This window comes from Lemur catta, chromosome 15 (genome assembly GCF_020740605.2).
Source record: "Lemur catta isolate mLemCat1 chromosome 15, mLemCat1.pri, whole genome shotgun sequence".
Taxonomy (NCBI): Eukaryota; Metazoa; Chordata; class Mammalia; order Primates; family Lemuridae; genus Lemur; species Lemur catta.
Window position 1 is genome coordinate 56,182,591 of NC_059142.1, and position 24,760 is coordinate 56,207,350.

Consider the following 24,760-nt stretch of genomic DNA (forward strand, 5'->3'; position numbering starts at 1 on the left):
AGGACGCACGTCTGCTGATGCCCCGCGCCTGTGGCTCAGGGGACCACTGGGTGCCTGCCACCAGCATTCTGGCCTTGGGTCATCCTGATGCTCCTCAAGCGTGAGCAGCCTCCCAGGACAGCACGGGGTCTCCTGAGCTGCGGTCGGTTGAGCTTGATTGTGGGTGAAGCTCTGGGTTGGAGCCTCCGTCCCACAGAAGCCCAGCCGCATGGGTCACCCCTGTCAGCGCCCTCCCCGCAGCCCATGTCCCTGTCCACCCTGGGGAGGGACAGGAACTGCCCACGGCACAGCTGTGGTGAGGCTACCGTGACATGCCTTTAGCTTGGGCCTGGTGAAGCGCTGCTGCCACCACCCTTGGCTTCTATCAACAGCTTCCATGAGACGAGCCCGGCTCACGGTGACTCTGGGGAGCCTTGGAAATGGCCTTGCTCCTGTCCACACCGGACACCGTTTGTCCCTGGTGTATGTGTCATCTCAACACGGGCATGGCCGTGTCTGCAAACCAGGGAAGGTCCGACAGTTGCTGTGCCAGCCCGTGCTGGACTCTGCGCCTGGCCCATGCATGTTTGCACGTCTTCCCAAGAGCTGGGCAGAGCAGCGGCAGCCGCGCCATGTGCTAGGGAGTGTCCCACACATGCTGCAGGTGGGGATGCCGGGCCGTGAGCGCACCATCCCGACAGGCGCCCACAGCCCTCAGCGGACCCCTCCCATCCTGCGGGCACTCACTTCCTCTCCCCAAGGACCCTGGGCAGGGTCCACGCATACAGTGCCACATGCAGGGGTGAGCTCCAGGCTGGGTGTGAGCAGTGGGCATCCAGGGCCAGGGCAGTGGTGGGTGGGGAGAGGCGGCTTCCCTCTCACACCCTCCCCTGCCTGGGACTTTCTGAGGATGCTCAGGGCCCCCGCCCCCAGTGAGGCCTGTCCATCCCCCTTTCTGGAGGGCTCCAGGCTGTCACAACACGATGGTGGGGACAAGAGACTGTCTGTTCCCCCAGAGTCTCCCCAGACTCCAGCCACCGGGGCACCACGGCAGCCCCTGGGCTCCGAGCACCTGCAGGGCTGGGGTGGGGCCCTTGGAGCTCCTCCTCCGTGCTCAGGGACTGGAGCCCAAGTCTCGGGGGCCGCAGGGCGAGGCAGGGAACACAGTGCAGGGGTTAGGCTGAGCGTGGAGGGGCTGCTGGCGGGGGCTCGCGATTTCCTAGACAGGCTGGAGAAGAGAGGGAGGGAGGGAGACCCAGGCCTGGCTGCTCTGTGTGGGCCCTCGGGCGGCGCCCAGCCCAGGAGAGTGATAAGACAGGTCACAAAACACTAAAAAACAACCTCTTTTACTGTTACAGCGCAGCCACAGGCACCGGGATGGCAGGCGTCCTGCATACCCACTCTGTGGAGGGGCAGGCGTGGGTCCTTCCCACCCCGGCTCACGGCATCCATCCCCTGCCGGCCTCAGGGAGCATCCAGCCTCCCTCGTCCACTGCCCACCCCAGCCGGCGTCACTGGCGTCACTTGGCGCTCTCGCTGGTGCCGCTCGAGCAGCTCCTCCAGGTGCCGGGCCCGCCTCACCGCAGCCTCGTGCTGCTTCCGGAGGCTGCTCACGACCTCCTCCTTCTTCGCCAGGGCCACCTTCACCCTGCAGGCAGCACACGGTGGGCTTCCACACGGCCCCCCCCATCCCCAGACCAGGGTGCTGACCACAGCCCCACGGCTGGCCTGGCCGGCCCCCGCAGAACCCGAGTGGGCTCCCGGAGCAAGGAGCCCACCCACACCAGGGGAGGCCTGGCACCAAGACAGCGTGAACAGCCCGACCCACACCTTCCTCTCAGAGCCCATGTGGGCTACACAGAGGGCTGGGGGTCCCAAGGGGGGCTCGTCGTTAACCTCACAGCACCTCGAACTTTCTGCATGGCACCCACCCACCCAGGCCACGGGGGCCCTGGGAGCCACCTCCCTGGAGAACCCACAGAGGCCCTGATCGGACCCACCGGGGTGGCCCTGGGGAGAGAGCAGAGCCAGGCCTGCTGGGACACCCGACACCCCCGGACCAGGTGCCGCTTGGAGGGGAACAGCCCCAGGCTTCCGGGGCCACCAGCGTGGAGTCCACGCCAGCCTCTGCCCACAGGCCATCTCTGCATTGCCTGAAAGGAGCCAGGGTGTCCCCCACTCGCCCAGCCTTCCTTGGGCACGTCCTGCCCGCCCCGCCCTCCCGTCTTCTGTCCACGCCGCCTGGCTGCCCACCTCTGGTGCACCTCCTCCAGCTCCAGCCGCTGCCGGGCCTGCAGCTCGGCCAGCTCCGCCTTGACCTGCCGCGTCTCCTCTTCGGAGGCTGCCAGGCGGTCAGCGAACTCCTGGCGGATCACGTGGGCCAAGTTGCTCCGCTCACCGGACAGCTGCTCGTTCACCTGCATGCGCACAGGAGGCGGTGAGCAGGAGGCCGGGGTGGCCCTGCAGATGCCGGAGGGGCACGGGGGCTGCCCACTGCCACCTGCCGCCTGCCCACTCACCGCCCGCGCGTCCTCCAGCGCCCGCTCCTTCTGCCGCACTAGGGCCTGCAGACGCACACTCTCCCCCTCGGCCTCCCCAAGCCGGCCCTTCAGCTCTGTGCACCGTTCCTGAAGCTTCCGCTCCGACTGCTCCAGCTCGGAGAGCTCAGCCTCATACTTGTCCCGTATGCGCCTGATGCTGGGGGCAGGGAGGGGCAGTATCAGCAGGCGGCCTGGACACGTGTGGGTCCCGGCCCTCCCTGTCCATTGACGCCAAGGCGCCCTGCTCGCGCCGGGGCCTCACCGGCTCTCAGCGGCCCGCTCACTTTCTTCCTTGGCCAGTGTCATGTCGGCCTCCAGCCGCTGAATGACCAGCTCAATCTCCTTATCCCGGCCTTTCCGGATTTCTTCCTTGAGCTCCTGTTCGCGGTTCAGCAGCCACGCCTCCTGGAGGGACATGCAGACAAGTTAGGTGGGAGGTGAGAGTGGGCGGGGCCAGCCTCATGGGCTCCTGGGAGCTCCCAGGCTCTGGGCCACGTGGGGCAAAGAGGCCTCGGCCTGCCCCTGGCCTGAGGACCCAGCGTGGGCACAGGAGGTGAGTGCTGGACAAGGTGGCCCCCGCCAAGGAGACCCTTCACACAGCCTGTGCTCCCCTCCCCCAGGCCTGTGGCCCAGGATGGCCAGATGCCACCCCACTCCCCGACAGGCTGAGAAGGAACAACTTGCCCAGCTGCTAAGGGCAGGGCTCGGGCGGCCCCCATGCCCAGCAGTCAGCGGGTACGGGCAGCCTCTTGGAAGTCTGGAAATTCCATCGAGTTTCACGTCAAGCCCTTTGTCCCGCAAGCCCGTGTCTGGGATCCTCCTCCACTGTGGCAGCGACCACAGTGCAGGTGAAACCAGGCGACAGGCACCTGGACAACCGCCTGGTGGCCAGCGTGGGAGGACAGAGTACGTGTGGGCTGTGCGCCCCCAAGAGACACTAGCGGTGCAGGCCACCCGCGGGAGGCCCCAGAAGACTGAGGCGGCCCCTGTCCCAGGCATGCCTCTGCACAGGTGGGGGTGCCGTCGGGAGCTGTGACCCCCAGGCACAGCAGCCACCGGGGGAAGGCAGAGTTGACAAGTGTGTTCTGCCACCACATGGGATTTGCCCGGCCCTCACCCTTCCAGAATTCACGCAAAAGACGGTGAAGAACAGCACACACAGCGGTGTCAGCTCAGAATACGGCCACCATGCCCCTGAGCAGCCACACGTGACACCCAGAGGCGAAGCCACGTCTGGCGCCCGCCCTCCCTCCCTCCCTCCCGCCGGCCTGGGCCCCAGCCCCACCTCCTTCCTGGCGCAGCCGGCTGCCCACGCCTGCCTCTCCAGCTCCAGCTGCTCCTTCAGAGCCTTCAGCTCCACCTGGGGGCGGCGGGCATGAGAGCAGACCCGGGGCCCACCCTGCCAGACCACACGGGCTTGCGGGACACAGACCTGGTGCCGACGCTCCTGCTCCTCCTGGCCCTTCTCGAACTCAGCCCGCAGGGCTCGGGTCAGCGCTGAGCTGCTGTCCTCCAGCTGTTGCCGCAACTCCTCCAGCTCGGCCCGCTGTCTGTGGGCCGGCGAGGGGTCAGCAGGCAGGGTCAGGGGCAGGAGAGGTCAGTGGGTGAGGGGTCAGGGATCAGGGCCAGGAGAGGTCAGGGGGTGATGGGTCAGGGATCAGGGGCAGGAGAGGTCAGTGGGTGAGTGGTCAGGGGCAGGAGAGGTCAGGGGGGTGACGGGTCAGGGATTAGGGGCAGGAGAGGTCAGTGGGTGAGGGGTCAGGGATTAGGGCCAGGAGAGGTCAGGGGGTGATGGGTCAGGGATCAGGGGCAGGAGAGGTCAGGGGGTGACGGGTCAGGGATCAGGGGCAGGAGAGGTCAGTGGGTAAGTGGTCAGGGGCAGGAGAGGTCAGGGGGTGACGGGTCAGGGATCAGGGGCAGGAGAGGTCAGGGGGTGACGGGTCAGGGATCAGGGGCAGGAGAGGTCAGTGGAGGCTTGGCACCCCCAGCAGCACCTGGCGGCCTGCTGCTCCAGCCGCTCCCTCTCGGCAGCCACCTCACTGTACAGCCGCTGCCGCTGCTGCTGCAGGGCCCACTGCTCCTGCTCCAGGTGCTGCTCGAACCTGCAGGGTGGCAGGGCCAGGTGGCCCCAGGATGCTCACGCCACAGTGGTGCCGGCCAGCCACGGGCCTGGTGCAACCCGCCCTGCCCCCTAGAGCGGAGTGCCCCCGGGCCCTCAGTGCCCTTCACAGCCGCTGCCCAGGGGTGGGCTGGGAGGCCACAGGGACCTCACCCATTAGCTGGCCCCCACGATTCCTTAAACCACAGGCCCTCGTGGAGCCTGTGAAACGGCTTGTGACGAAGCGGGGTGCCCAGGACTGAGCAAGCTCCTGCCAGGGCCTCCATCCTTGTGCTACCCGGGGGAAGGGGCTGAGGGTCTGGCCGAGCCATGTCTAGGGAGGACTGGCCACTCCGCAGGGAGCAGGGTGAGGAGAGGGCACCTGCCCCGAGTCAGTGCCCGTGGACACTGACCGTCACCGCCACATCCTTGGCCACCAGATCCCAGGGTCTGAGGGCGGTGGGGCACAGCCTGGTCAAAGCTTAGACCCAGGGCCAAAGGAACAAATGAGAGAGTGTCCTGGGGCCCCAAGGTCAGAGCTGCAGGACCCTGAGGCCACCTGCCCGAGGGCCGGCAGCTTTGGGTGGCCCTGGAAGTATGAGTGCCTGGGGGGAGGTGCACCCCTGCCCTCGCGGAGCTCATAGGGACGGCGCCTGCAGCGAGCGCCCAGGCCGCCTGGCCCGCTGAGGAGATCCAGGGCCACAGTCTCCTGTGCCCTCCCGTGACTGCCCTGGGCCCCTTGGCCCCCTGCCTGTGACCCCCACCCCGGCCTTCGAGGATGCCCCCAGCTTCACGCCCAGGGTCCTGCACATCTGCCTGGAGGCCACCACCCACCGCTGCCGGGCCCGCTCGCGCTCCTGCTGGCCCAGCGCCTCCTTCTCGCGCTCCAGCTGCTCCCGCAGCTCCGCGGCCTGGCGCAGGTAGCGCTGCGAGGCACGCTCGTCCAGCTGCAGCAGCTCCGCCTCGTGCAGGCCCTTGAGCTTCCGCACCTCCTGCTTGTGCTTGGCGATCAGCTTCTGGATCTCGGGCTCCAGGCCTGCGGCAGGGGCACCGGCTGCACCAGGGGAAGCCTGGGAAGCCCAGCCCGAGAGCGACACTGCCCCGTCTCAGGCTCCAAGGGGCCCTGCTTGCCCGGCCGTCTCTGGGACACAGGCTGCCGCTGCAGCCCAGGCCCCCTCCTGGGGAAGTCGGCCCTGGAGCCCCAGCTGCCCTGCCTCAGCCAGCTGCTGCCTCCACTTCCCACAGCGTGGCCGCCACCCGCCAACCCCTCCGAGCTCAGGCCACTGTGGGCTGGGTGCCAGGTGCTGGGCCAGGCCCGCGTGGGGCCAGTCTGGGGAACCGTGACAGGGGCACAGAACATTCACCTCTTCCCAGGAGGGTCTCGTGCTGCACGTGTGACTGAAGCCACTATTCTGTCTCAAAGGATACCCCCTCCCCCGGCCGCCGCAGCTCCCCTCAACCAGTCTGACCCTACACCCCTCTGCTCGCAGCCCAGGGACGCCCACCTCTGACCTCACACCCCTCTGCTCGCAGCCCCGGGACGCCCACCTCTGACCTCACACCCCTCTGCTCGCAGCCCCGGGACGCCCACCTCTGACCTCACACCCCTCTGCTCGCAGCCCCGGGACGCCCACCTCTCACAGTGATCTCCTTGATCTTCTTGGTTTTCTCATTGATCCACTTCTCCCGGCGGACTTTCTCGGTGGCGCTCATTAGCTCTTTGAGCTTCTTAATCTCCTGTAAGCAAGAAAACAGGTTGGGGAGTGAAGACAAAGAACACACCCTGCCCCCCCCCCCCAGCCCCTTGGCCACCACGTGGGTCTAGGTCGGTGCTGGGCTCAGCCCCACCCCATAGGAAGGGGAAGGGCTGCTCTCCAGACAGTGGGCAGGCGCTGCCCTCTGGGTGCGCATGTGGGCTGCAGAGAGCCCTGGCCACCCTGCCCAGGGCTGGGGCCAGGCTGGAGAAACTGGGGGGCAGGCACAGGCTTGCAGAGGCCCCACCCAGAGGGGGGCACTGCTGACCCGCCAGGGCAGTCCCAGAGCCCACGCTGACTGGCGGTCCTCAATTCTGGCTGTCGGCTACGGTCACGGGGGCACTCCCACTCCAGAGTCTGGGCTTGGGGACCGTTGCCACCCATGCTGGGGGAGGTGCCACAAAGCAGGCTGAGGCCCATGAAACTGGCCTTTTAGTCAGCAGCTGCTGGCACAGCAGGAGCGTGGTGGGGTCGGAGCTCAGTTGACACGAGCTAGAAAGAGCAGGTCCTGCCAGCCTGGGACAGGAGCTGGGGCCGTTGGGGTTGGGCTCCCAGGTTCATGCCCACGGTGCCATGGTTGGTGGGTACCATGTGTGCTTGTGTGACACAGGGAGGGGCTCACACAAGTCCCACAGCCCTACCCCAGGACCTGGCGCTGAGCAGCTGAAGGGATGGGTGACAGGGCTCCGTGCTGCAATGACCCGACTTTGCTGCTCACCCTGCTCCTGTGCCTGGTACCTTGAGGCCTGCCCTGCCCGTGAGCCCACCAGGCCTGGGGAGTCAGGCAGGAGGGAGCAGGGCTCACCAGCTCGTGCTGCTCCTGCGCCCGGGCCACGCGCTCCCGGCACCGCTGGTCCTCCTGCTTTAGCTCGGCCACCACGGCCTCACACTTCTCACTCAGGACCTTCTTGTCTTCAATGAGCTGTGACGGGAGCCGGGAGGGGAGGTTGCTGCGCTGCTGCAGGAGACCCCTCCAGCCTCCAGGGCCAGCCCAGGAGGGCACCCCTCCCCAAGGGCCACCCCCTCCTGGGTCTGTGGACGGACCCAGGGGGTGGGAGGGTGTTTGCGGAAATGTGGACACAGGGCTGCAGCCGCCACTCAGTCCTCCACCCGGAGGACTCAGTCAGAGAAGCCCAGTGGGGATGATGGTCTCAGCCTCCCAGCAGTGACCCCTTCAGGGTCGTCCTGGGATGGGGGTCACACCATCGTTCCCCATCACCCAGCCCTGGAGGGCCCTGCCAAGGGTTGTCAGGACCACAGCAGCCTCAGGGAGGGCCCAGGTTTGGACGCACCTATGACGACCGCCAAGCAGCAGCCGAGGCCCCTGCCTTGCCTCAGACCCCAGAGCCAGTGCTCCCTCCAGAAAGGGACCCAGTGGGAGTGCGGCCGAGCCAAGGGGAAGGCTGGACACCCCCACCGCCCTCACTCAGGGAGCCCTGGCTGCCCCAGCAGTCCCTGCAGACCAGGCGTGGCCTCCCCAGGGCACAGCGGCCCCTGAACGGCACAGGAAGGGCTTGGACACCGCACAGGGGGCCAACTGGCTCCCCTGGTGACCCCACTGGGGTGTGCTCTGCCCACTGCCCTGTAGCCAGCCGCCTGCCATGCTGAGCCAGGCCAAGGACAGGACGCACGTGGCAGCACTGCCCGAGCACTCGGACTAGCACCGCCCTGCAGCCGGCGCCTCACCCCCAGCTCTAGAAGTCTCTGCAAGACACGTGCTGGGTCTGGAGCCCGATCCGTCCCTCCAAGGGTAGGTCACCTGGTCGATGAAGGCCAGGTGTCGCTGGATGGTGGCCTCGTAGTGCGTTTTCTGCCGCTGCAACTGCCGGCTCAGCTCCTTCTCTGTCTCCTTGACCCTGCGGGCGGTGAGGTCTCGCTGCTGCGCCTGTGGGGGGCGGCAGGAGGGCTGGTACTGGCTGGCCGGGGCTGCTCGGGGCAGGCTGCTGGCCGGCCCGTGCTGCAGCCGGTGGCCGTGGGGACGACGTGCCAGCGTTACCAGGGCTCTCTGCAGCAACACCATCGCCTGTCTCTTCTCCTCCACCTCCAGCTTCAGCCGCATCACAGACGTGCTCACCTCGGACGCCGGCTCCAGGTGTCCCCGCCCCGCCTCCGGCACTGGCCCCTACAGACACAGCTGAGCATCAGAGGACCGGGTGGCGGTGAAAGACATGAGGTGACACCCCGCTGCCAGCCCCTGCTCAGAGGGAGGGGCAGTGCACGTGGGGGCCCAGAGGCAAGGTAGGGGCAGCCACTCAGCACAAGGGCAGGGCCAGCGGCCTCAGTGGTCAGAAAAGTTATAAAAGACCATTGAAAAGTCGTGTTCACTTCCGGCTCTCCTGCCCCCGCCACGATAGACTCCGCATCACCGCTGCACTCAGCCCGGTCACTGCTGTTCTCCCAGAATGGCCCGCTGATGGCCCCGGGGACACTAGGGCACGGCTCACAGAGGCTCCCAGTGCCCACCTGAGGGGCCCAGTGTGGGCAAGCCGGCCCTGCCCACCCCGCCATCAGGAAGGCAGGAGGGGCCACGGCCGCAGGGAGGGCGAGGGACCACCTCCGGCGGCGGGGCCGGCTGGTCCTGCCCCGACGTCTCCATCTCGTCCAGGAAGCTCATGATGGTCTGCAGCCTGGCGTCCGAGAGCAGCGTCTCATCCTCAGGGGGGCTGGGGGCTGTGCTGAGTGTCCGGAACTTCTCCAGGTTGCCGGCTGTCAGAGAGCTGGCGTCATCTTCCTGTGGGACCAGGGTCCAGCATTGGGGGCTGTCGGGACAGTGCGAGGACCCAGGGTCCCCTGAGGCAGGGGAGGGCCTGGCTCCGGAGAGAAAGGCCCTCAGGCTGCCCCAGGTGCTCGTGGGGCATCGCTCGGGGGCCCCGCTGGCAGAGAGGAGGGGCCCCACCACCCAGCGTGCTGCCCCCTCCCCATTATTCTGAGTGTCCTAGACTCGGGTGGAGGGGCCAGCAGGGCTCTACTGGGCCTCGTCAGGCTCCCAGCTAAGGCGAGGAGCCCGGTGGCACCATGTTTCCCTCTGACCCCCAGAGGGACCCCACGCGCTGTGTGGACGGCACCAATGCCGGGCTGGGGAGGGCGCGTGGCTGCGGTCACCTCGCTGGCCCAGGCGTATCTGCCCCTGTGTCGGGCCCCGGGGTGGGACAGCGGCTCCGGCTCCTCCTCCAGCAGCTGCAGAGTGTGCAGCAGCTCGTCCAGCGGGGCCCTGGGCCTGGCCCTGCCGGGGGCCGCTGTCTCCAGGTCCTCCCTGGCCATGTCCTGGGAGCCAGTGTCCTGCATCAGAGGGCAGGGAGAGAGGCTGGCAAGGCCGCTGGTGGCTGAGAGCCGCCCCCTGCCGTGGCCGACCAGGGAGCCTTCCCCAGAGTCTTCCTGTCCGTGCCCTCGGCTGGCATACCCGGGGCAGCTCTAGCCAGCGCGGACTCGTCCCAAGTGCCCCACCTTTGGGAAAACAGGCAGGCAGAGCCACCTGGTGCCACTGGGGCCTTGCTGTCACCCGGGCCCTCCTCTGCCGCCCCCACTGCCGCCATCTGCGAAAACCTAATGGGTTTCCAGAGCGTATCCGGAGACCCCGCTCGAGCAAGAGCTCCCCACAAGCCACCACCTTGCACCAGAGCAACATGACCCCTCCTGGGTGGCCTTTCGGGGCACGAGTGACCCCCACAGCTGGGGAGGGGACAAGGAAAAGGTAGGCTCGGGCCACCCTGGCAGACACGCCCTTAGAAGCTGAGATCCAGAGGGAGGGAAAGGAGGGAAGGGTGGGTGTGCCTAGACCTGCGGCCGGTCCTCCAGAGACCTCGGGGGCTCCGGGGGGCAATCGGAGGTGGGTGGGTGGGGCTCCTCGGGGACCGCAGTGTGGAAGCCAGTACCTGCAGGCAGAACACAGGGCATTCCTCAGGCAGTGAACCTGGAGGTGCCCTTGGGAAGAAGCCGGCGTGGAAGGTCTGCGGAGCCCCAGCCTCCTGGGGTGTGACGCTGAGGGGGTGGGTGCAGCCCAGACCTCTGGGTCCTCCACCCCGAAGGGTGTCCTGGAGCCCAGACCATCTGCTCATCAAGGTCTTGGTGCCCTCATCAGGTAATTGGGCAGAAGAGGAGGCCAGGGGTCTGCGGGAGGGCCGAGGCCCCCTAACTCCTCGGGGGAAGCCACCAAGCCAGGCAGCAGCGCAGACGGCCCCTCCTTCCTGGATGGGGCTCACCCTTAGGGGGTGGTGGTAACCCTGGGGGCAGGGGTGTGCACGGGGTGGGGCGGGGCAGGCCAAGCCCCCAGAGAGGATGGACGAGAGCCATACTCACCAGTGTTGTTGGCCTTGAGGGCCTGGGGGTGGGTGCTGCCTGGCGTCGGGGGCGGGTCCTGAGCAGGCCGCAGCGTCCCCAGCACATGGGTCTCCCTGGGCAGCCCAAGCTCGGTGGTACCTGACTTCTGGGCTCGCTTCTGCTGCAGCTCCTGCCGTGGGAGCACCTCTGAGCGGAGTCCCTGGGGGAGGACAGCCCCCTCCTCCTCTCCCAGCCAAGCTGCCCTGAGGCTCAACGTCCAGGGGCCTCGGTGGCCCCCGGGCAGCAGAGCTACACTCAATGCTGCTGTGGTCACCGTGCAGGTCACCCTGGGTACCTGGATGGCCACTCGCCGGGCCTGGCGTGCCTTCTCCTCACGGGCCTTCCTCCTTGCTGCCTCCTTCTGCTGGTGCAGGTCCAGGAAGGTCCCCTCACCCAGCCGCTGCCGCTGCTCCTGCCAGGGAAGCCAGAGCCATGGCGGGTTATAAATCCAGAAGACAGAGTCCCTGGGCCCAGATTGGAGGCTTCCACACCACGCCCGGAGCCCCCGGAGCCCACGGAGTCCACAGGGGAGGTGGGGGAGGCGGGACCCCACTAGAGCTCCGCAGAGGACAAGGCCCCTCCTGCAGGCATCAGGAGCCTGCTCAAAGGGCCTCCTGCGGCCCCTCAACTGGGATGCACCTGGCAGGTGTTTCTTGACACCCAGGCCCTAGTCAAAGTCACAATGAGGACCGCCCTGTCCATGGAGGGGACCTAGGGTCAGAGAGGATGGGTCCCTCACGGGGTATGTGCCTATGGGGCGATTCCACTTGTCCCAGAAACTCTGCCTGCACATGGTTTGGACCCCTGGGATCTTGGGCCAGAGCCTTGTGAGGGAGCCTAGTGTGGCTCACGCACCCACACTGACCTCCCGCTTGGACCCGAGCAGCTGCTCCAGCCTGGCCGCTCTGGCTCGGCGACGCTGCACCTGGTGGCGGTACCAACGCTGGATGGTGACAGCAGCCTGGTTCACCTGGAGGATAAACCTGCCCAGAGAGCAGGGCTCAGGGACAGGACCTGGCACCCCGCAACCCCCCTAATGCCTGAAGATGCCAGGGGCTGCTGAGGCAGGTCCAGCCAGGCAGAGGAGCCAGGGGCTAGACACAGGGAGCCATTTCCATGTGGCCGTGATGGGACCAGCCGTTAAAACCCCAAATCCACCCTCCTGGGAAGTTACCCAGAGGAAAGAAACATCTATCCACACAGACTTGTGTCCAAATTGCCTGAAAGTGGGAATAACGCAGATGCCCGTTAACTGGCTGTGAGGCTGTGGAACGTCCCACGAGCAAAAGCAACGCGCCAGCACACGCAACAGCACATACACCAGCACACACGCCAGCACACGCAACAGCACACGCACCAGCACACACGCTAGCACATGCAACAGCACACGCGCCAGCACATGCACCACAGCCCGTGGCGCACCTGGGAGGGGTCCAGGAAAAGGCTGAGCTATGGGGGCAGACTGGGGTGCCGCATCGGGCTGGGGCTGAATAAAAGGAGCTCAAGGGCGTCTTGTGCCAGACTGTTCTGTCCACTGCGTCTGTAGACACCACTGTATACGTTTGTCAAAACTCATTAAACTGTACACTTAAAATGGGTGCCTTTTATTATATGTAAATTATACTCAATAAAGCTGATTAAGCAAACAAAACGTAACCTTGGCCTAGGGGACCACATGTGGATTCACTCGGCAAAGGCCCTAACAGAGCCCCAGACGTAAGCAGTCGCCTGCCTCAAGGGTCCCGGCCCCGGAGGGCCGGCCTGCTCTGCAGGGGCCTTGGCGGAGCTGGCCTCCTGCTCTCTGGCCTGGGTCCCCGTCCAGAGCCAGGCCCCCCAGCCCTGCCCACCGCGCCCCTGTGGGGGCTCACAAGGTCCACAGGGGCAGCAGGGAGGTGCCCAGGACTTTCCAACCAGGAACATCAGTCTCCTGGCGGGAGGCCCCGCCCACACCCTGCCCCAGTTCCCCAAGGGCACAGGCCAGAGGTGGTTTTGGTTTTTTCAGTTTTATATCTTCTTTCCCCTCCATGTTTTTTGAATAAACACTTTTCTTGAGGTACCATTTAGGTACTATAAGATCCACCCATTTTTCAGTGTACAAGGCAATGATGTTTAGCAAATTTAGAGTTGTGTGGCCAGGGGCACAGTCCAATGCTAGAACGTTCCATCACCCAAAAACAAGCCCTCTCTTGCTGTCCCCCGTCCCCACATCAGCGCTAGGCAACCCCTGCTCCACCTCTGTCCCTGAGCACTTGCCTGCACTTGGCGCCTCACATAAATGGAACCACAGCATTGGTCTGTTTCTCCTCCACATGTTACAACAACCATTAAGAGGAAATGTCTGTCACCAGAGTCGTAGCCCCCAGGCCTCACCGCGCTTCCCGCCCCCGAGCTCCGCACTCAGGCCCTGCCCAGGGCTTTCACCTCTCAGCCTCCTCCTCGGTCACCTCCCTCCGCCTGAGTGGGCCTGTGGCGGCCCCGGCATGGCTCCGGGCCTCGAGGTTCGTGCTGGGGATGTTCTTCTGAGGCTTCGCGAGGCCGCTGCCCTCCTTGCCCTCACGGGTGGCCGCCTTGACGATGTTGCTGACGGGAAAGAAAGAGCCACCACCTAGGGGCTCCGTCCTGAACCGCCCGGGACTCGGAGCCCAAAGGAGGTGCCGGCAGCTGAGGGGCACTGGCAGGTGGCACTTGTAGGTCCTGGGGCCACCAGCACCCTGACAAGGCCCTACCCGCTTGCGGCCGAGGCAAATGGGCTCTTTAGGTTTAAAAAAGCTCTCATTAAAACTGCACTTAAAAATTTCTCAAAAGTCACAGGAGTCCCCAGCCTGACCCTGCCAGTGACTCAAGAAACCCTGAGGGACATCCTGGCCCTGAGCAGGTCCACGCAGTATGCTGGGGGCTCCTCTGCTCAGCTCAGCCAATCCCGCCGAGATGCCTTCTTGCTCCGGACGCAGCTGGCGGACCCCTCGGTGTCACGCTACCCTGGGTGTGAGCCCCGGGCTCACCTGCTGGTTTCTCTCCAGCTGGGAAGATCCCCCCGGCCCGCACAGCACAGAGAGGGCACACTAAGGACCGCAGGCCTGCTGTGCTGGCCCTCCGGGCGGTTTTATGTGACTGGCCACGTGCCCTGCCCTGCCAGACCCCGTCCCTACCCTGATGCAGCCTTACTTGAGGGAGGGGGCTGCCTGGTTGGAGCTCTTCACAGGGGGCCCCTTCCCCGCGGGGCTGTAGCGGTTGTGCACCATGGTGGTGACGCAGTTGCCCACGGCTCCCTTGTTGCTCCTGCCAGAGAGAGACGGGAGGGTCAGGCCTTGGGAGGCAGATGCCTGAGTCGTGCTCATGGCAGATGCTGGGCGTGGACGGAGCCCCCGTGCTTGCTGTGTGCTCAGAGGGCCTGGTCCAAGGGTCCCTGAGGGCCGCACTACAGCCAGCGCCCTGGCGGTGGAGCCATTCTCAGCACTGGGGAAGCTCGATCCGCGCGGAGCAGGGGCCGGAACCCCAGACACAGACGCTGGACGTGCCTGTGACGGGAGAAGCGGCTCGGACCACGGTCACTTTCCAGAGCAGACACCCGTCCTCACTCTGCAGCCAGGCTCCGCCCTGCCCTCCAGGCACGGAGAGGCTGCACCTGGGCGGGCGGAGTCTGCACACACCCAGGACACTGACCTCCCCTGCTCGGTGTGGAGCAAGCAGTCGCAAGTTGAACCCGGAATGGAACGCCAAGGCAGGGAGCTGGGGGATTCCTCTCTGGAGAAACTCAGCAGCCCCAGAGAAAGGTCCCTCAGACCTGCCAGGTGGAACCGCAATGCAACAGTCTGGTCTCTGCCCAGTCAGCCCAAAGTGAACCCACTAGGCAACAGGCTTCCAGCAACTCTCAGGCCTCTCTTCTAACCGGCATTACCAGATCCTGGAAGCATGGCCAGCACGGGCAAGGCCAGCACCCACACAGATGGCGCGTGAGGGAAATGAGGCCACCGGGGACAGAGCGTTTCAGAACCCGGCGCTCGGCAGGGGCTGAGCTGGCAGGTGCTCGCGGGAGCTGGGGAGGGGCCGGTGCTGGGGCACGAGTCTCTCACCATGGCCAGCTTGGAGCTACTCGGGAGTGAGCAGCATGAGCCCACATTTGGAAATGTGTTCTGGAAAACACTAGAAGAAACTGCCTAGAGTGGCTGCCCAGGGACACAGCAGTCGGGCAGGGAGGGGAGCGGCAGTGCCTCGCCAGTTTCCGATGAGCTCGTGGTGCCGTCTGACGTCTTAGCTGTTGCACGTATCCTTCGGATTGATACTAAAATTAAAGTTTAACTTAAATTCTCACGTTAAAAGCAAGAATTCTTCCGGTGCCAAGTCTGGTGAATGTCGTGCAGCGTCTCCCCCGAAGCTGTTCCTTTGATGACAGCTCTAGATGCTGCAGGCCCAGGGCCCATCCCTCCTGCTGGTCCCACGGAAGCCGAGCGTGAGGACATGCTGTCCTTGAAGGCTCACAGTGGCCGTCTTGCACCACTTCTCCAGGACCCCGCAGACCACCAGCCCCCTCGGCAGAGGCCCCTGCCCAGACCCTGCCATCTTGGCATCACTCCCAACAGGCTTTGGCCTGCATGTCCTTGCTGAGCACGGTTCCAACAAGTGACCAGCGCAGCCCTGAGGCAGACTGGCCCTCGGTGGGTGGCAGTGGGTTCAGGGCCTGCGGTAACACACTTCCTACCTCCAGAGACACACAGCACCCCAAAACTGAAGAACCCACGTGAGCCTTCAAGAGTCACCTGGGGCCCCAGTGAGCCCCCCAGGCTGAAACTCCAAGAGCAACGCTGGTCCTTCCTTAGCGGCCTCCGAGAGTCACCCCTCACATGCACAACACACCTGAAGGCCTCTCCACTTTGCCCTCAGGGACAGAAAGCCGTCAGTTTGTTCCCTCATTCATTCCAAAGCACCCTGGTCCGGCCAAGAGCACGACAGACAGACACAGTCCCCGCCCCAGGAGCTTGCAGCCGGGGGGCACGCGGGCACCTGCCGCGGGTCGTACCTGTTGTTAGCTGTGAAGCTGGGTGCCAGGGCCACGGTGCACTCTTTCTTCCGTGGGCCCACTGCTGAGTCCGAGCTGCAACCCCGGGCACCAGATGGTACGATGAAGCCCCTGGGCCGGCCATCCTGCCGGTCACACAGATGCCACCTGAGCCCAACCCCACCACCACATGCCCAGACGCTGCCTCACCCACAAACAAGAGGAGCACCCTGACTTCTCACACATGAGGCTGACGGGGCGCCCCATGGGCCACAGTGTGAAGACCAAAGCTGGCTACAACAGTGGCAGACACACCCTCCCTGCAGCCACTGCCCCTCTTGCAAGGGCAGTGAGAACAAAGAAAGAAGCCACCAGCAGCCCCACGGAGAGACCAAGACACGTGGCCACCTTGGCCCAACCTTACCAGGACGTTCCATGTGGCTCCTTTCTCGCTGGGTGCTTTGCTCAGGCTGGCTGGCCTCGTTCTCCCATTAGGGCTGCCCTCAAAGAGTGCCAAGAAGTCGCTGGGCTCTGCTGGCCTGTGTCCCAGAGAGGACGGCAGGTAAGTGGGGTCAGGTGGCCAGGAAGCCAACCCCAGGAGTAACCCTGGGGATGCAGACAGGGCTGAGACACCCCCTAGGGGCTCTGACTCCAAGCCCACAGCCCTGATGTGACGACCGCACTGGCGGGGGCTCCTGGGCGCAGCGAGGCCTGGGGATTTGGGTGAGTTTCCTGCAGGAGCCTCAGTAAGTTTTATCGGCCACACTGATGACAGACTCCTGGGGACCGAGGGCTTTAACCACTGTCTTCCCCACAGATAAAAGGCCACACAGGCCTGCACCTCGGGGTGGACGAGGAGGCACAGCTGGACTGCGTGGCCAGCAGACCAACTGCCACCTGCTGCCCCGCCCCGTGGAGGCCACAGCAGCACCAAAAGCAACTGGCCACAGGCATTTACACATAGTGCACACATACACATACCACACACGCCACACACACACACCGCATATACACACACCACACACACATGCACCACACCCATATACAAACACACCACACACCAGACACATACCGCACACATACACCACAGACACACACCACACACATACGCTACACATATCACATGCACATATACACATACTACAGATGCCACACATACACACACACACCACACACCAAACACAAGCACACATACGTGACACCCAGCAGTGACACATGAGTGGCTCTGAGCCACTGGCCCGCAGGGCAGAGGGAGGTCGCCCGGGAAATGCTGACTGATCTCAGCACACGTCTGCACTGCTCTCTGCTTGGCACTGGGGCCCCGAGCCAGCCCTGCACCCGGGGCCTGCAGTCCCTTGCTTGGTGGGACCCACGACGCTGGTTTCCGAGCTGAGAGCAGCTCCCCGGCGGCTCCAGCGTTGGGCTGGGCGGGGGCAGCCACTGCTCTTGCCCCTCCAGGGGAGGATCTGCCCCTTGGCCCTTGGCCAGCCAGACTTCACCTTCCAGGGATCCGAGTGCCACAGGTACCTACCCGTGTGGGCAATGCCTGTGGGCGCTGGTGTCGGGGCCTCACCTGCCACTCCCGGCCCAGGGTATGTACCTGGGTGTGCTGGCCGCCACCAGCCCCACTCACGCCTGTGCCCTCACTGGGGCCGTGGAGGCGGCTCCTCCTGGCACAGCAGTCTACAGCCCTCAAGAGGCAGTGGCGGAGTTTACAGGGGTGAAGGCGGGAAGAGGGCTCACGGAGTTCAGGCCTGCCACTGTGCTGCGGCCTCTTGCCAACAGCAGACTTCGGCATTCAAGGGCAGGTGGAAAAGGCCTCAGCTGAAGCACTTGTGGGATCGGGCCAGGACCGATGGGGCTGGAGGAAGGGCCGATGCAGAGGCAGGAGGGGCCTGGGGTCTCGGGGGGCAGTAATCGGAATGGACAGGGTTACCTGGGGGTGGGGGTTACTGGGGTACTGGGGGGGGCTTACCTGGGGGGGCTGGTCTGCAGCTGGCTGACCTGCGTGGCGCTATTGGACCTCCGGAGGTTGTTGATGGCCCGGGAGCCCCCCGGCCCTGTGGCCTCCTGCAAAAGGAAGGAAACAGCCAATTACATGGCAAAGGTCTCAGACACTCACCAGTTTGCTCAGCGCCAGGCCAGGCCCTGGAGAAACAGATTTAGAGAACAGACGGGCCGTCTAGGTTCTTGGAGGGACCAGGCGGCACAAAGGCAGGCAGGGGGCAGGGACACAGGACAGCAGGGCAGCGTGCGGGGGCCCTGGCATGGCCACTGAGCCTGGGGCAGATTCGCTCTCTGAGAGCCCCGCCTGCCTCCCACAAAGTGGGGAGCCCTTCACCCCCGCAGGCAGGAGGGCCCGGAGCCAGCTGCTCCCTGGCATCCTCATTACCGAGGAGTCACTGGGCGGCTGGGCTGCTCTGCTCACAGCCCCAAAGACACGGGAAGTTCCGGGCCCCTGGGCAGGTGGGACGCACCGAGGGTGGCTCTGCTGGGTCACCGCAAGGACTGAGACGACGCAACCACAGCGGGTGCTGGAGGGGGAGGAGTGAGGACAGGGTGTCCGCAGCTCACTCCGAACTGCTCAGTAGAAAGGTGCAGAAACGCAAGGTGGAGCGGAAGCCTGGCAAGTGTCAGTGATCACAGGACATGGTGAGGGTATTTGGGTGAACTTTACACTAGGCTTAAAAATCCCCAATCAAATCTTTTGGGGGAAAGCTCACAGTCCAGCAGGAAATGGCCTGGGAATCCCTATCCTGAGGCCTCCAGCCTTCCACACTGGACCAGGAAGACTGACCTACGCACTGTGAGATTTCTCTATTTGGTGTTTTTTGAGACAGGGTCTCGCGCTGTCACCCAGGCTGGAGTGCAGCGGCTCAATCACAGCTCACTGCAGCCTTGAACTCCTGGGCTCAAATAATCCTCCTGCCTCGGCCTCCCGAGCAGCTAGGACCACAGGTGCCACCACTCATAGCTGTTTCAAATTTAATTTTAAATTTGAATCCTTAAGCTAAAAACAAACAACCCAACCAGAATAAGACAAAAAACAAAACCAGGAAACCAACTGTATCTATGGAATCACACACTACGGACTCCTAACCATCCGTGATGAGCATTTCTCCATGTCACAAAATCATTTTCTAAAACAGGGAAACGGAAGGTACACGGTGGGCGGGGTGGGGTGCAGACCAGCCTGGCATGGGCGTAACTGAGCGGGGGCCAGGCAAGGCCCCGGAGAGACCCAGGGGTCTGAAATCACACAAGTCTGGAGCATGCCCGCGTTTCTGGGGAAAGGACTCCTGGCCTTGCTCCCATTTCCCAGACCTGCTCGATAGGAAAGGCAGCCCGCAGGACCCCACTCTGGGGACATCCAGGCTCAGTGCAATTTTGCATTAAAATCCCAGCTGGGCTGTGCTCTAGGAGCCCAAAGGCGAGGACGGAAGGCAAGGTGTGGGGGAGAGTGGGACGGCATCCGCGGGCTCCAGGGCGGAGAGCTGAGAAGGGGCAGCAGTGGAGGGAAGCAGATCCGAGAGAGGCCTGTGTCCTTCTGAGAAAACTGCGGTGGCTGTGTGAAGCCTCAGCACACGCCTGCCAGATGGGAGTACTCAGGAGCACTCCTCCTCTTCCTCAGAGCTCCTGCCGGCCAGCGAGAACAGGGGTGACTGAGGGCTAAGCACAGAATGACCACACGGTTCTGGGGGAGGGTGGGGCTGGGGCCACGAGCAGAGGCTGCCTGTGCAGCAAGGAACTTAACCCTGCCCAAAGAGAGCCCTGGCCTTTGCCCTCGGCTCCTGGGAGGTCACCTCTAAGCCCCTGGATGTCCTATCCGATGAGTGTCTGACAGTATGGTTTACAGTGGGGGCTCCGAGCCACACCAATGAGGTGACAGAGGGTGGGGCTCAGGTCAGGTGGTCTCACTTGACCTCTGGAGGCTTCTTCCCTGGGCTGATTTTAGTCTGTGCTTTCCTCGTAATGGACCACACCACGAGTAACAGCTCTCGGGAGTCCTGGGAGTCCTTCTAGGGAATTACTGAACCTGAGGGTGGTCTGGGGGACCCCAAGCTTGCAATGGGTGTCAGAAGTCGGGTCATCTTGGAGACGATAAGACTCACCCCTCTTCTGAGGATTTGCTTCCAAGGAGCTCTGCTACAAAGGGAAGCAAAGAAATGGGGTGTACCCAGGGCAAGGTGGCAGGTTTGGCTGCTGCCAAGCGAGCAGCAGAGAGGGAAAAACGGAGGGCGGCGGAGTGGCGCTGGGGGTGCTTCCATGTGGCCGACAGGAGAAAGCCATCGAGTGCACAAAGTCAAAGGGCAAAATCATGGCAGGAGAAAAGTATTCGAGCAAATCAGCTTTCGTCTGTAACACAGACTACAATCTATAGGAAAAAAATACAAAAATCGGCAGAAATAAGGGCAGTTCATGGCAAAGTAAATATAAATGGCTCTTACGACACGAAAGACGTGACGTCCAGCCTCACTCACAGGAGGATGCCAGCAAGGAGAGCTCAGAGGCGGGGAAGGCGCTGCCCCGAGCCCCGGCTGGAGCAGAGCCCAGCAGAAGGCAGGCAGGGGGCGGACAGAGCCTGGCTGATAAAGCTCTTCCCGTGGCAGTTCGGGCTGTCAAATCCGATACCACCTCACAGGGACACTGACCGCGCACAGGGGGACCTGGGCTCTCGCTGTGGGAGGAGGCTCGGCGGGTCCTGTGTTGATGGCGTGTTTACAGTCATGCAAGTACCCAATAGCTAATACACACACGCATTGCCCTGCTCTGTCACCTGAGAAGACCCAGAAACAACCACACCCCAGCGGGGCCCCACAAAACACAGGAGAAAGAGGATCATAAACCGTGTGCACAGGCGTGAAGCCACCAAAACAAACGCTCCCCAGGAATCCCAATGAGACCAGGGGGCAGCAAGGACAGGCGGCAGAGAGGACAGGGCCTGGGCAGAACCAGAACTCTGGGGGCCACGCCGCACCCTGGCTGGGCGGCGGCACTTTTGCTGACACGTCCTGACTCCCACCACACGCCAGGCAGGAGGCGTGCAGGGGCGGGGCCATCTTGGATCCAGTGAGGAAGTGGACAGCTGGAACATTCCGCCAACAGAGTACTGTTAGCTTTCCCCGCTCGAGGCCGTGGGAGGGGTGACAGTGCTGGCTGAAGAAAGGAGGGCCTGATGATTGACACTTGCTTTGGTCCCGCACTCGGGAAGCAGAAAGGATGGGAGTGGTGGCAAGTGCCCTGGTCAGCCGGACGCAGCCACCTGAGTGCTGCCCTGCTGCCTTCCCCACCTCCTGAAAAGCCCTGCGCCTTTCGCACCACGGTCCCTGTGCCACCACTCGGTCTCTATGCCACCATGCGCCTACAACTTCAAGCGCATCTCCCCAGCCCCACACCCCCTCTGCAAGCCCAAGGCTTCGGGAGCAATGGGGGAGTCTGGGTGAGAGAGGGGTGGTCCCCCTCAGGAGGGACTCAGGAGCTGGAATGGGGGGGCAGGGAGCTCAGGGCCGGCGCTAGCCTGAGCCTGCTACCCTCTGTTAGAATAGCGCAGCGTATCTTTACACAGTCTGCTGGCCATGTTGACACATTAAGACATCCCAGGTCCCTGCCTGGCTGGCCCCAGGCTTCGAGAACTTGCCTGGGCCAAGGGTCTTCTCCTGGCCTTGCCGTCCGTGCCCCAGAATTCAGCTGGCACTCTGGAGGGTGCCCTCATCCCCAGCTTCCAGGGCAGACACAGGAACAGTTTTTTCAGGCAGAAGGGAGAGCTCCGAGCCTGCTGTCCACTGTGGAAGCCTGGCCTGGACCTGCCCGGGGTTCTTTGGGGAAGCCTGGACTGCCCTCCACCCCCATGTGGGCCTCAGGCAGGGAGACTCAGATCCGCTGCAGTGACCAAGCTAAGGCCCCCAGACACCCCCGTTCTGAAAGATCAGGCAGACTAAGGTCAGGCACCACTCCGACCCCATGGGGCAACTCGATTCCTCCCTCCCGGAAGGCTGGCCCCTGGGGTTGCAGCAGCCCACCCCGGCTCTGACTGCTCACAGCCCCCGACCAGGGACTGCTCCCCTCCCTGCCCTCCCAGCGCGGTAGGAAAGGCACCCTTGGCAGAAAGCTCCAGCACTGTCCTGCTGCCACCTGCCCACCCACCCAGGTTTCTCCAAGGCTGCCAGGAGCTCATCAGCACCGCCCACAGGTCAACCTTGTTTCTTGAGGATTCAACAGATCCAAAGAGCAGTGGCCCAGGAGGGGCGGGCCCAGTGCTGGAAGGATCTGGCCGACCTGGCCTTGATCTGCAAGGCCTGAGTCCTTCTTGTCCGCTGGGATGGCCACAGGGATCAGAAGTGTCCACAGAAGTGAGGCTCTAGCTGTACTCGGGTCAGATGCCACTGATGACAACCCTCCCAGAAGTGGGGGCCCAGCACTCACCAGCACCTTCCTCCTCTGCTCGCTGCCTGTGACCACAGAGACGGAGCGGGCCAAGGGCTTGGCAGCAGAGGCGCTACCGGGGCGCCGGGACACAGGTGGAGGGACGCCGGTCAGACTCAAGTCCCCGCCTTCTGGGGCACTGCTGTTGGCCCGGGAGCCTTTCATGGTGGACACAGTGGGCCCTGCACAGGGAGGCGAAAGATGCGATGAGATGCTGGTGGGGAGCTACAGCCCCCTGCACCCCCACCTCTGGCCAAGCCTTGGCCCACCCAGGACACCCGAGTCCACCTGGCACCAAACTCCCAGGGAAGCCTGCCCTCATGTGCCCTCCTGGCTGGGCAGCAGCTCCTCAGGGGCTCTGTGCCTTGCGGGCACAAGCCGGCTCCACCGTGGAGGGTGGCCCGGGCGGTAGATGGTCGGGCTGTGAGCCCGGCCCTGTCATCCCCCCAACCCTGGGAAAGCCGCTTCACCTGTTGGAGCCCCACTTTCGTCATCTGTAAAATCATTTGGAAAGGGTTGTCACAAGGCTCAGACAGGATGACCAGAGGCTGGCACATGACAAGTGCTCACAGATGTGAGTTATTCTGGCGGGATTTAGTCTAAGAAGTTCCCAGGAAGAAAACCTGCTTCATCTGCTCAGCCTCATGTCCCCAGGCTCATTCAGCCATTGGCTCACCTCCATGTCCTCGGACCTTGGGAACAGCTCTCTTGCTCCAGGGGTTCCTTGCCCCCACTCCTGGTGCTGGCCGCCCTTGAAGCCTCCCTCGCCAGCCAGCCCCTGCTCCTTCTCCCTGACCCGAGTTGAGGGGCTTGGCCCCTCCCAGGGCTCAGCCCAGCCTCGCTCCTCCATCCACCCTCTCACCTGGGGGACCACCTCTGCCTCCTGGCGTCCCACCCACTGACTCTTCCTCCTGCCTCTCTACCTGGCCGGCACCTGAGCTCATCTTTCTGAACCAGTCTCAGCTCACCTTATGCCCCTGCTGGAAAACCTCAGACAGCTTCCCAGGCAGAAAGAATAAAATCTGAACATCTAGCCCTGCTCTCTTGGGGACTCCTATGCTCTGCTCCAGCCAAATGGCCTCCCTGGTGCCCCTTGAACTCCGGCGGTGCCTTGCCAGCACGGCCACCAAACCTGCAGGCCTCTCCGCCTGGAGCCCCTTCCCAAGTCTCAGGGGCCCCTCCCTTCCCTCAGAGAGGCCTTCCCTGACCACCCCCGCACCTTCACTCCCTTATCTGGGTCTAATTTTCTTCACATTGTCACACAAGGCTGGTGTATGTGCTGGGTCACTGCCTCGAGAGGACAGGGACGCCACAGCCCCGGCACCTGACAGGTGGAAGGCACTCAGCAGGTGCATCGGACGAGCAGATGAATAGCTTGGGCTGCCGCTGGGGACAGAAGACTAACACTGAGAAGTACGTCTTTAACATCCTGGACCCCTGCCACTGAAGCCTCTGAGGGCCAGCGGGCACACAACCTGTCACCCCAGGTCAGTGCTGTGCCTCCTTCACCCTGACACCCCACAGCAGGGCCCACCAGGACCCCTGGCCTGGGGAGCCAGACACCCCTATTCTCTGGAGCCTGTCCCTGCCACTGGGCAGGTCAGCGTCCTCAGTTATGCCTTTCTGGCTGTGCAGGTGAAACTGAACACCCTCCTCCCCTCAGGGCACTGGCAGCCCCCAGCTAGACCCACGCTGGCCCTGGAAGCTGTGCCTGCCCTCCCAGCCACACGTGCACAAGCAGGGCTCTGGGATGGTACACACAGCCTCTCCATGGAAACCTCCACGCCGTATCAAGGGAGGCTGGGAGGCCAACCACACCTTGGATAAAAAGGTGTCCCTCCCAGGACCTGAAGGGCAGAGGGGCAGGTAGGACCACAGCCACGACCCCAGGCAGAGGCCAAGACCCGCGCACAGCGGCAGCTCCCCATCTCAGGGGTTGCCCTGGGGCTCAAGGCAGCCAGAGCTGAGACTGGGGACTGGAGTCCAGGCTGTCGTCAGGGCAGGACTGCAGCAGGGACCCACCTTCAGACACCAGCCCCTCCTTACCTGTAGAAGCCAGGCCCCTCACCGGGGCTGGATGCCCGCACCTGCGCGGGCCCTCTCACGTGCGCAGACCCTCACGTGCGCGGGCCCCTCTCACCTGCGCGGGCCCCCTCACCTGCGCGGGCCCCTCTCACCTGCGCGGGCCCCCTCACCTGCGCGGGCCCCCTCACCTGCGCGGGCCCCTCTCACCTGCGCGGGCCCCCTCACCTGCGCGGGCCCCTCTCACCTGCGCGGCCCCTCTCACGTGCGCAGACCCCCACCTCCGCGGGGCCCCCTCACCTGCGCGGAACCCCCTCACCTGCGCGGCCTCCCTCACCTGCGCGGGCCGGGGACGCGGAGCCTGCAGACTCAGCCGGCGGGGCGGGGTTGCGGCGCCAGAAGAGCTGGGACGCGCCGGGCTCAAGGCTCGGGCCTGTGACCTGGCGCCCCACGGGCCCCGGCGCTGCCCGAGGCCCGGTGACAATGAAGCGGCCGGTCCGGGCGAGCGGCGGCGGCAGCTAGCAACCGGCTGGCACCGCCTCCGCTGTCCGTCACGCCGGCCCGCCTTGTCTGCGCGCGCCGCTTCCGGATTGGCCCTCCAGCCGACGCCTCAGGCCGTCCCGCGAGCGCA

At 64.3% G+C, this 24,760-nt stretch overlaps 1 protein-coding gene across 2 annotated transcripts; it reads right to left on the reverse strand.

Annotated features, from left to right (window-relative positions):
- Nucleotides 1–1,309: 1,309 nt before the first annotated feature.
- CEP131 (centrosomal protein 131) lies at nucleotides 1,310–24,646 on the reverse strand. Of its 2 annotated transcripts, none has more exons than XM_045569663.1 (25): nucleotides 24,467–24,646; nucleotides 22,108–22,289; nucleotides 17,660–17,754; nucleotides 16,109–16,223; nucleotides 15,706–15,830; nucleotides 13,854–13,967; nucleotides 13,110–13,268; nucleotides 11,554–11,671; nucleotides 10,984–11,100; nucleotides 10,668–10,818; nucleotides 10,149–10,243; nucleotides 9,474–9,650; nucleotides 8,926–9,102; nucleotides 8,368–8,493; nucleotides 8,131–8,256; nucleotides 7,177–7,293; nucleotides 6,252–6,354; nucleotides 5,452–5,653; nucleotides 4,514–4,621; nucleotides 3,952–4,069; nucleotides 3,805–3,879; nucleotides 2,782–2,924; nucleotides 2,499–2,676; nucleotides 2,233–2,396; nucleotides 1,310–1,627 (listed from the first exon to the last, which is right to left on the reverse strand). In XM_045569663.1, the coding sequence occupies exons 2-25, from the start codon at nucleotides 22,270–22,272 to the stop codon at nucleotides 1,444–1,446; spliced, it is 3,252 nt and encodes a 1,083-aa protein (XP_045425619.1). In that variant the 5' UTR covers nucleotides 22,273–22,289; nucleotides 24,467–24,646; the 3' UTR covers nucleotides 1,310–1,443. The 2 variants fall into 2 exon arrangements, with proteins under 2 accessions (XP_045425619.1, XP_045425620.1); XM_045569664.1 differs by having other exon boundaries at nucleotides 24,449–24,646.
- Nucleotides 24,647–24,760: the final 114 nt, after the last annotated feature.

Excerpts from the sequence above, each read along its gene's own strand:
- CEP131 (XM_045569663.1), bottom strand. The coding sequence starts at position 22,272 with ATGAAAGGCTCCCGGGCCAACAGCAGTGCCCCAGAAGGCGGGGACTTG. Across the intron at positions 11,101-11,553 it reads TGCTCGGGTCCAAGCGGGAG|GAGCAGCGGCAGCGGCTGGG; the intron begins GTCAGTGTGGGT and ends CTTCCCTGGCAG. Across the intron at positions 2,677-2,781 it reads GAGCGGGCCGCTGAGAGCCG|CATCAGGCGCATACGGGACA; the intron begins GTGAGGCCCCGG and ends CCCTGCCCCCAG.